This window comes from Myotis lucifugus, unplaced genomic scaffold (assembly GCF_000147115.1).
Source record: "Myotis lucifugus unplaced genomic scaffold, Myoluc2.0 scaffold_4956, whole genome shotgun sequence".
Classification (NCBI taxonomy): domain Eukaryota; kingdom Metazoa; phylum Chordata; class Mammalia; order Chiroptera; family Vespertilionidae; genus Myotis; species Myotis lucifugus.
Window position 1 is genome coordinate 1 of NW_005876004.1, and position 10,795 is coordinate 10,795.

At 40.9% G+C, this 10,795-nt stretch overlaps 1 protein-coding gene across 1 annotated transcript; it reads left to right on the forward strand.

Moving 5' to 3' along the window:
* Window positions 1-5,434: 5,434 nt before the first annotated feature.
* On the forward strand, window positions 5,435-10,051 carry LOC102427231 (PRELI domain-containing protein 2-like). Its single transcript, XM_006109003.3, has 4 exons — window positions 5,435-5,488; window positions 7,621-7,694; window positions 9,535-9,695; window positions 9,955-10,051. Exons 1-4 carry the CDS (start codon window positions 5,443-5,445, stop codon window positions 9,956-9,958), a joined length of 285 nt encoding a protein of 94 aa, XP_006109065.1. The 5' UTR covers window positions 5,435-5,442; the 3' UTR covers window positions 9,959-10,051.
* Window positions 10,052-10,795: the final 744 nt, after the last annotated feature.

The window sequence follows — 10,795 nt, forward strand, 5'->3', positions numbered from 1 at the left end:
GAGGATTTCCTTTGTATCCCAATTATAAACTATTTCTTTCAAAGAACTTCTTTATGTCATTCCCAATTATTAGGGCAGTTTTGAATGAATGAGGGAAATGTGACGGTGATTGGCCTTTGTGTAGCATGATAACTTCCCAGCCAGAGGGCCTTTGAGGGTCATCTGGTGGTCCCCTACCCTGGCTTCTCAGATGGCAGCATCGTGGTCTGCATGTCTTAGCTCCTGGTCCTTTGTTCTTTCTACTTCATCATCCTACTGGCCTGAAAGGCCAATGAACAGCCATTCAAAATATCTATTCACTTCACCACTGTTAGTTATTTTATCATTGAAATTTTGATTAATCAACGACCCCATTGATATTGGTATAAAATTAACTTTGTTTTTCCTTTAAGGTAGACTATTGCATGTAGCTTGTAAAGGGAATTTGGCCTAGCCCAGGGGTGGGCAAACTTTTTGACTCGAGGGCCACAATGGGTTCTTAAACTGGACCAGAGGGCCGGAACAAAAGCATGGATGGAGTGTTTGTGTGAACTAATATAAATTCAAAGTAAACATCAATACATAAAAGGGTACAGTCTTTTTTTTTTTTGGTTTATTCATTTCAAACGGGCTGGATCTGGCCCACGGGCCGTAGTTTGCCCACGGCTGGCCTAGCCCATAGTGATTTCTTTGTGTAGCTATACACCAAATCTCTTTTTAGCAGCCTAGGTAGCAAGGATTCCTTTAGTGCTTAACAGGGATATTAATATATCAGATTTTTTTTTAGTTGTCTTTGCAGAACTGATCATACAGATCTGTCAGCTCAGCTGCTTCCTGTGCTCTCTTGGATCATGCCATTTGGAAGTTGGTAAACAATGACTCCTTTTGAGGTCATTGACTTTTTTGGGAGGTGGAGTGGGGTGAGGAGTGTATTGACTTCTGAGGTTTTAGGAAAGTTGATACTTTACTAACTCCTTACTATCTTAAGGGGAGGCTTTATGAAAGCTTATATATATATGCACTAGAGGCCTGATGCATGAAGATTCGGGCAAGAATAGGCCTTCCTTCCCCTGGCTGCCGGCACTGACTTTGCTCCAGCTGGAGCCACCTTCCGCCTCTCGCCTTGTCGCATCAATTTGCATATTCCCTCCTTATTGGCTGTGGGTGCTGCCATCTTTGTCGCAGAGTTACAGTCAATTTGCATATTCCATCTTTATTAGATAGGATTTTTTTCCCTCCTATAAATAGGAAAGGTAAATACTATATCTTCATGAAGCTCCTCTCACACGTGTATTGAGTGTTTTTTCTGTAATTAGATGGACTCAATTTCTTGGCCACTCACTTTCATAGCTGTGTGTTTGTTTTCATGTATATTTTGCTTTTACCCAGTATTTTGCAAGTTTTCAGCCTCTTACCTTTTAATATGTAAAAAATAAATGAAAGCAAGGTTTTTATGCCAATGTGGGAGAGTCTACATTTTACTCTTGTTAGATGTTACATACATGTAATGCATACAGTGATTATTTGCAATAGATCGGTATCTTGGGGAAAGGAGTTAGTTTATGCATTCTGTGAAGAAAGTGAAAATCCTAAGTTCAAAATGAAGTTAAATATACCTTAAAAAATCTCTTAAGTCACCCAGAAAATATGGCATGCGTGGCGAAGGTGCACAGGCCCATGCAGTAATTCTTATGCCACTGCAGTTTGTGATCCCCTGAGCCAAGTCCAAGGGTGGCAGGGTTTTTGGAAGAGATCTGGGTCATCAGACCACTGTGCTTTCATGAGAGTTCCTAGTGTGGAGTGGGGACTGGAAAATCCAAGCCTGCCCTTGCTGTGTGCAGGTTTTACACCATCCCATTGTGCTTTTAACACAAAAACTCCTTATCTTGACACTTGTTCATAGGTTTACTGTTTTGGAGGTGACTAAATGAGATAGTACACATAGGAGTCTCTAATGCAGCACCCTGCAGGGCCGCAGCAGATGCTCAGTAAGTCTTCAGTGGGCTGCTGCTGACCTAGCTTGATCCATTCCACTGTCACCTCTCTGAGCAGCTTTCCCTCTCTCAACCCCTTATCTGACTTCAGATACATTTCTGTGAATTAAGTCATGAATAGTCAAGTTACCACAAGATGATGTCAGATCATTTCAAGTAATGCCAGGTAGGGGGAGCCTCAGCACAATAAATCCTTACTTTTAAACAAGTTCAAACACTTGCCTTTTATGTCATGGTATTTAGCTGTTGTCAACAAACCTCTGATGTTTTTTCCCATTCTCATCTGTAAGCGTGAGGCTCATGACTATCCAACTCCAAAAGTAGTTGCATAGGAAAATGACTCGAATCTTGCAGATGATTTTACTGGAATGAATAGTTCAGGATCTTTTGTGTTTGGTTAATAAAACTTCCATTTTACTTTTGCTATTCGTAAGCATTATCTAACAGGTGACCACTTATTTATTTTACAGTGGCCTCTCTCCACAATTTTTATTCCCCTCTTATTCCTTAGTCTGATTTATTTTCTTCGTGTGTGTGTGTGTGTGTGTGTGTGTGTGTGTGTGTGTGATTTGTTCCCCCAACTAACATGTGAACTCTCTAAGTGGCTGCAATTTTGTTTATTTTATTACTGTATTCTCAGTGTCGGGAACAGTGCCTGGCATGGCAGTTACTTAAAAAACTGTTGAATGAAGAATAAATAGAGTTTTCTCTATTATTTAAACTGAAACCCTTTGACTTAGTAAGCAAATATAAGAATTATGTAAAAGTGTGACGTTTCTGAGTTTATTATACTCTAGGAATTTCCCTGATAACTAAGTGAAGTAATAAGGATTGAAGTAATAAGTAATAAGGACCTTGATCACTGCCCTTCTCTAGTGATTATATGTGCAATCTCTTTCATAATTTAGTTCAGTAATCTTCCTACAACTTACATTGTATGTACAATATTTGGTCAGGATGTACTGATGAGTAAAAAATGAGCAAACTAGTACTGTAGTAAAGGAAGTACTCTCACTTTACATTAGTGTGAAAGTTCTAGTACACACACATACACACACACACACAATTCAGGGCATCTGTGTATCTCAGATATTGCCTTTGCTTCACGGGTGCTGTGTAGATGATGTAAGGTCCCTGGCTGAGGAACAGAACAGCTAAACCCAACCATTTGTAGTGGACATTATCTTCAGGAAATACTGAAGGCTAAATTTTGAGAAAGCAGTCATCATAATTTGAGCATTTTCTTCCCAGAGCAAAAATGAATGAAAGAATGAATAACTATTCAAAAAGCCGCTTTTGATTAGTTATCTGGATTGTAGTTGCCAGGATGGAAGTGTGAATGACAGTTTGTGGCACCGGGCATGACGAGGTGTGAGGCTGCTGAGGACTAGGATTGCTTTTCTCAGATTGGTTCCCAAACAAGAAGTAAGGTGTATTTTTCAAATTGATCCCTGAGGTCAGTCAGGTTTATCTGCCAAATCATTCCTTCATTCAGCGAATATTTGAGTGTCCACTGGCGCCAGACACTGTGCAGGTGGTAGAGATACAGGAGTGGCCGGGACAGACCATGTTCCTGCTCTCAGCCTCTGTTCTAATCCAGTGTCCTTTGGGGCCACAGGTATCTTAAAGAATGTGTGAAGGTGAAGGACCTTTTCGATAAACTCAAAGTCAGTCAATCAATGAGCCTCTTACACACACACACACACACACACACACACTCACACTCACAAGCACGCACGCCCCCAGCTGTGCATGGTGGGGGAGACCCACACTCACTGCGTTTTGCCTACTCTTTCCTGAGGTTCAGAAGACTTATAGTCCAAGTTTGCCCGGTGGAGGACCCTTTTCTTTTGCCCTCCAGCCTCTTTGCTGCTCTCACCTCCCCCTTATGATGTCTTGGATAAGACTTCCTGTACTTTTCTTTTCAGATTTGGTCACATGATAAAGCAGTAAACCTCTGGGAAAAGAGTCCAAGGGGTGCTCAGCAGGCCTGAGTCAGCCGCCAACCTGTCCTGTGGCTTTGAAGAGGTCACTTCCGCTCCCTAAATCTCTCTTTTTGCATCTGAGCAATGGAAAGGGTTGGATTTGAGTAACTGATTTGGGTGTAGGTTAAGTGGACATGGACATTGAAGGCAACAGAGCATCTCTGGGTACATTACACTCTTAGTGCTCATTAGCAGGCTGATTTTGAGAAAATTACTTACTTTATCCAAGTCTTAATTCTCACTTGTGAAAGGGATAGGTTTGAGAATTAAACTGAAAATATATACACTGCCTAGGACAAAAATGGGAGCTACTAGTAGCCTTATTATATCCACTGTGATCAAGGAATATGTGTAAACAGCTACTCACAAGTGCACATTCTAAAGAGTCAAGGATAAAAGATCACAAATTGTTCACTGCTGTGAACTATCAATGTCAACACTCCAATGACAATGGCCAGTGAGCCTCCTGCTCAACTCCAACAAAAAGAATAGTTTAACAACAACAAAAATGGAGAATCTGATTCTACCATCTTCTGCACCAAACATGTTTTCAAGCCCAGATTTCTGGCAGCAAAATTTAAACTTATAATTAATTTTATTCGGCATACCTTTCTCTCAAAGGGGAGCAGACTCCCCGAGACTGGAACTACTGTTTTGGAAGGAAGTTTCCAGAACACCAGGAATGTAAAAAAAAAAAAAAGAAATGAAATGAAAAGAAAGAATGAAACCACTCAATAAATGTGAGTTCAGCTGGTGGCACACGCAGAGGCCTGAGACGGAAGTCAGCACCAAGAGCTGGCGTGCACGGGGAGGAGAGTAAAGGAAGTACTGTCCTTCGGGGGAAATGTAGTCCATCAATAAACTGTTTATTGAGGACCTGGCATAGACTACTCCTAGGATTAGATTCCTGTGATGCTAATCCAGCTACCAGGCAGTGGTATAGGACAGTGGTGAAGGAATTCACTCTGTGTTAGGCCTGGTTGAATTCCCTGGCTCTCCACGCACTAGCTGGTGACCCTAAGCTCTTTGACCTTTATTCAGTTTCCATTTCTGAAAGGTGGGATAATGATATCACAGAACCAAGTCACAACAAAGAGGCTGCTAGGGGATTGAAACAAGACTGTGCGAGTAAAGCCTTTAGCACCGTGGCTGGCACAAAGAACACTCTTGATTTAAGGCTGGTTCAATATTGCTAGTATTAATTATTGATTAGCTTAACCTAACCTCCCCCTCTGCATCCAGGGCTAGGTTGGGTCTAAGAAAGCTTCCTCCTAGAGTTCATTCAGGCCCAGCTGTTTTTAGCCTCTCACTTACCTGGGCTGAAGTAGTAAAATGAAGGCCCTTGATTGAAAACGGGCCTTAGACATTGCTTGGAGAATATTTACTGTTCCCGCGCATATCTGTGGTTACTACAGAAGAGTTCACCTTGGTGAAAGATGGATGCTAATTCTTCTCTATGTGCTTTCTTTTAGTATCCCAACCCCATGGATAAAAATGTCATCGCGGTAAACACCGTGGAGGAAAAAAGAGGTAAGTTCTCTGAATTTACGTCACTTCATTGATCCTGATTTTTGTAAAGATGTGTGTTTGTTTGTGGTGTGTGTATAGCCTGCTACGTTTTAAACAGGTGTAATTCTATATTTGAGGTGACCGAGAGAAGAGAGCACTGAGCACTTCTAGCAGTAGAAGGCTTGCCTACTATGCTCTTGCCACTTTCTCAGTTAATAATTCACTGATGACAATTATAACATCTAACATTTTTGAGCACTTAATATGTGCCAGCCACATTTTCTTTTATTAACTCATGTAATCTTCAAAACAATGTATGGGGTAGGTATTCTGGTTACTTCTATTTAATGAATGAAGAAACCAAGGTAGAGAGAGAGAAATAACTTGTCCAAGTTTGCATGATTATATTCTGTAACATATTCATATATCATTTTAGAGATGGCAAATGGTTAATAGCATGTGTGTGAGATGTGACTGTAAAGTGATCGATTATGGCGCCATAACTGTACTTACTGTGTTTCAGTATTGACAAGAGCAAGTGATGATATATTATGCTTGTGTGGCCTGTTGTTGTCAATAAAGTTTTATTGGTACTCAGCCATGCCTGTTTGTTTATATTTTATCTATGGCTGCTTCCTGGTGACAACAGCCTAGTTGAGTTTTTGCAACAGAGACTGTAAGGCTCACAAAACCTAAAACCACCTGGCCCTTTACAGAAAATGTTTACTGACCCTGGACTAGAGTGTAAGAGTCTTTTCTCTGTCCCTAATATCTCCTGTGGAAGCGTTTTCTCTCTCGGTATTTGAACTTGAGACCTGGGCACTGCAGGGAACTATAATGATGGGCACAATCCATCTCTAAACCTTTGGAGACACTTTGCCCCCAATGTGACATGTTCCAGAGCCTTTGGAGTAAACGTATGATGGTACTTTTCATTACATGACGCTGAGGCCTCTGTGCTCGGTGAACAGAAAACTGTCTTTTGCTTGTGAGGTTATTTTCTGCACTTCCACAACTCTTATAAAAATATTAAAAAACACACATTTTCTCAGGTACCTGCACTCAGTGTGGGAGAAACTTGTTATTTGGCAAGTCCTGATTTCAAGTCCTGATTTTGTTACTATAACCTAACTTCTTGGAGGCTCAGGCTCTTCATCTGTTCAATGGGAAAATAATAAACCTGCTTTTAGGTTGTTGTGAAGATCAAATGAGAGAACAATGTGCATATTCCAGAGTGGCAAAGGAACATTAATTATAATTTCCACCATCGACCAGGGCATCTTTGCCTGTAGGAGTGGCTAATCCATTGCAGTATGCGTGCTGCAAACATTGGATGAGATGGCAGGAGGAGTGCTGATTGGCAGAGAAGACAAATCAGTCTCTTACCCTGTCAACAGCTTCCCGTCAGAAGCTTGTTTGCACCAAGGTTCAGGGCTCCTGTAGCCAGAGCCGTGAGAAACCTCCTAGGAGTGTGGCCTAGTCACAGGAATTCACAGTGCAAACGACAATGCTTCAAAGTTTATCTTTTTCTCTAACTTTTTCTGAACTCACATTTATTGAGTGGTTTCATTCTTTCTTTTCTTTTCATTTCATTTTTTCTTTTTATTTTTACATTCCTGGTGTTCTGGAAACTTCCTTCCAAAACAGTAGTTCCAGTCTCGGGGAGTCTGCTCCCCTTTGAGAGAAAGGTATGCCGAATAAAATTAATTATAAGTTTAAATTTTGTAGCCAGAAATCTAGGCTTGAAAACATGTTTGGTGCAGAAGATGGTAGAATCAGATTCTCCATTTTTGTTGTTGTTAAACTATTCTTTTTGTTGGAGTTGAGCAGGAGGCTCACTGGCCATTGCCATTGGAGTGTTGACATCGATAGTTCACAGCAGTGAACAATTTGTGATCTTTTATCCTTGACTCTTTAGAATGTGCACTTGTGAGTACCTGTTTACACATATTCCTTGATCACAGATAAGTGTATTTGGAATGATTTGGCCCAGAAAAGTGGTCAGAGACCCTAAGTTTTGAGTTAAATGTTTTGTTTGTTTTTTAAATTCTACATATAGGAAATGGAGATCGACATTCAAAGTTTTATTGATCATAAGACAAGCATACATTTCCTTAAATATTCTTTTGAGTGTAAAATTTTTCTGTTTCTAGATGTGTCAACAGGGATCATCTATAGAAAGAGGATTGCAATCTGTCGGAATGTGGTTCCAGAAATTTTAAGGAAGGTAAATTCATTTCAAAATGTTAGCAGCTTTGGTGTAACATTGGGTAATTTTCTAATAGTCATGAAAAGAGCGTTTTCTGATGGAAAGGAGCGTTAGAACTTTTCCAGTTCTCTTGCCTCATAGCCCTTCAGAGAAGAAAGGTCTGTTATATCCAGCCTCAGTTTTTACCTCCTCCTTTTCATGAACCCCTGAGGGCCTGCTGCCTGGAGCCATTTTCACTGCCTTAGAAACCAGTTTGAGGTCAGGCATGAGAAATAATGCTTAAAAAAAGATTTTTTTATTGGTTTCATAGAGAAAGCAAGGAAGAGGGAGGGAGAGAGAAACATCAACGTGAGAGCAAAACATTGACCGGCTGCCTCCTGCACGCTCCCTACAGGAGATCGAGACTGCAACCTGGGAATGTGCCCCAACCTGGAATCTCACCAGCCACCTTTCAGTGCATGGGGTGACACCCAACCAACCGAGCCACACCAGCCAGGGCCAGCCTCAGTTTTGGCAGATGCCCCTGGAGATAGTTTTTTTCCTGTCTGGTTCTGTGTCTTTCTCTTTTGTGGATGACTCTTAGTGGACATAGAGCTGGTCTGCACTTATTTTAATACCTTGGACATTTGACATCAAGTGACCATCTTTCCTTATCTGTCCATGGTTAGCTGTGACTCTTAAGTAAGAGTGATCAGAGGTGGGCAGACGGTAGATATGTTGTCAGATCTTTAGTGGGAGAGGTAAAAGCTTCAGTTCTGTTTCACTCTCAGGGAGGACTGTTATTTCAGGGAGCAGATGCTCTCGGTGCTCTCCGTAAGCCTTTTTGTGTGTGTTTCTGTAAAGTGATGGTGTTGATGATGAAATCTTCATGATAGCAAATTGTTTTCTCTCCTTGAAATTCTTCAGCACACTGGTGATTGTTGGAAAAAAAGGTAAGTGGAAATTTTAAATCACATTGCTCGAACTGTAGAGGAATTAGCGACAAGAGCCTTTTTAGAATCATTAGGAAATACGAGGAGAGCATCCTGATTCACAGTTTTAAAAATGTCTCAGATGGTTGTTTCAGCCCGGAAGTGATTCTGTGTGTGACGTGGAGCCCAGCTGGGCTCCTGCCCACGAGCTTGGAAATGACATCGCTGTGCCATCTGCAGGAAAAATGGCGGCTTCTATCACTTCTGTCACATTCTTTAGTGGAAAGAAGGGTGATATGACAATGAAAATGAGCTTTCTTTTATTTTCCAGGTGGTAAACTGTGTTGCAATTTGTGCAGCAAATTCTTACTGGCTTTTCCCGCCAAGTGCGTGCCCTGCCTGCCTTTGACCTATATACATGCTTTGAATCTATTATTTAAAAAGGCATTCAACTTTGTGTTGTATCTCAGTTCTTAAATAATTTAAGGACACCTCTGACTTGTACAGTTCTGCCTTTGCCGTTTTCCATGTCTCCTCCACTTAGGAAAGCAGACATTCCTAGGTATAGACAGAGTTTAAAATGAAGAAAATATTTTACCTGTATCGTCCTGCTCATGAGCCCATAGTGGGCCCAGTTAGAATCCGTCAATTTAAGAAGGCCATAACCAGCCCTAGAGGAGACGCGGAGGAGGGTGATAATTTGCTTAGTGCTTAGCAGTTAGGGAAATCAGGCCAAGGACTGAATGGCCTGCATAAATCCTGGGCCATTTGCACATCCTCACCAGCACTTAGTAAGGTCATAGTATGTTTGATTATCAAGGACTTACAGCCACATATTAGGATCATTTCTCCTCTTAATTATCCAAGACTGAGAGCACTTCTGGGTGCAGTCTTTATGTAGCCTGCTCTTCCGAAATTGAGAAAGCTGTCCTCCCTCTGTTGAACAGGTGAGCATTTTAAAGATACCCAATATCCAGTTAGAAGAGGAATCGTGGCTCAATCCCCAGAAAAGAAGCATGGCTATCCAGAGTCACTGCCTTACGTGGACACAGTATGCATCCATGAAGGAAGAGTCTGTCTTCCGGGAAAGTATGGAAAATCCAAATTGGTAAGATCACCTGTGTGTGTTTGCGTGTGTGTGTGTGTATGTATGTGTGTGTGTGTGTGTGTGTGTACATGTAGGTTGGGTGCAGGGTTGCACAAATGAGCACATGTATTAAAAAGCTATAATGTACACTTACAACCTATATGATCTTATTAAGCAATGTCACCCCAATAAATTTAATAAAAAGCACCTATGATTTCATACTTATAACCTCTGTTTACTTCTCACATAAATTACACATTATTAATTTTTAATCACACAGGTAATTAATGAGTAGATTTCCCTATGGAGGGAAAACGGCAGAGCTCACCTCCTTTCTGGCCACCCTGTTCAATCCTGGTGTCTTTGCCTTCTCCAGAGGCAATGAGTGTCATCACTGAGCTGAGTAATTTTCTAGACTTTGAAGAGATCCCTTTAGGTACCTACCTGTGTACTCACAAAGCCTGCATAGTATGGTCTCATATATCTGCTTTTACATACATGCTTTCATTCTGTGTGAACCATTGTGCCCTTATCTTTTTTGCTTAATTAGAATGTTTCTAAACTTTATCCATAACATATAAATATATATGTATATATATGCCATATTCCTTTGAACTATTGTATCAACTTCCACCTTATGATTACACTGTATTCTATTTAGCTTTTTCCTTTTTGACAGATGTTCTGGTGGTTTCCAGATTTCTTTATTATAAACAGTACTGCAATATTGGTAAGGCATATGATCCTCATAAATGCCATATGTGAATGTTTCTCTAAAGGAGAAATTTTAATTCTCAGGTTTATTGAGATATTATTTACATATAATAAAATTTATTCTTGCCGTGGCTGGTTTGGCTCAGTGATTAGAGTGTTGGCCTGTGGACTGAAGGGTCATGGGGTTTGATTCCCAGCCAAGGGGGCATGCACCTCGGTTGCAGGTTCACTCCCTGGCCCCAGTCGGGGCATATGTGGGGGCAACCAATTGATCTTTCTTTCTTTCTTTCTTTCTTCTTTCTTCTTCTTTCTTCTTCTTCTTCTTCTTCTTCTTCTTCTTCTTCTTCTTCTTCTTCTCCTCCTTCCTTCCTTCCTTCCTTCCTTCCTTTCTCTCTCTCTATCTCTCT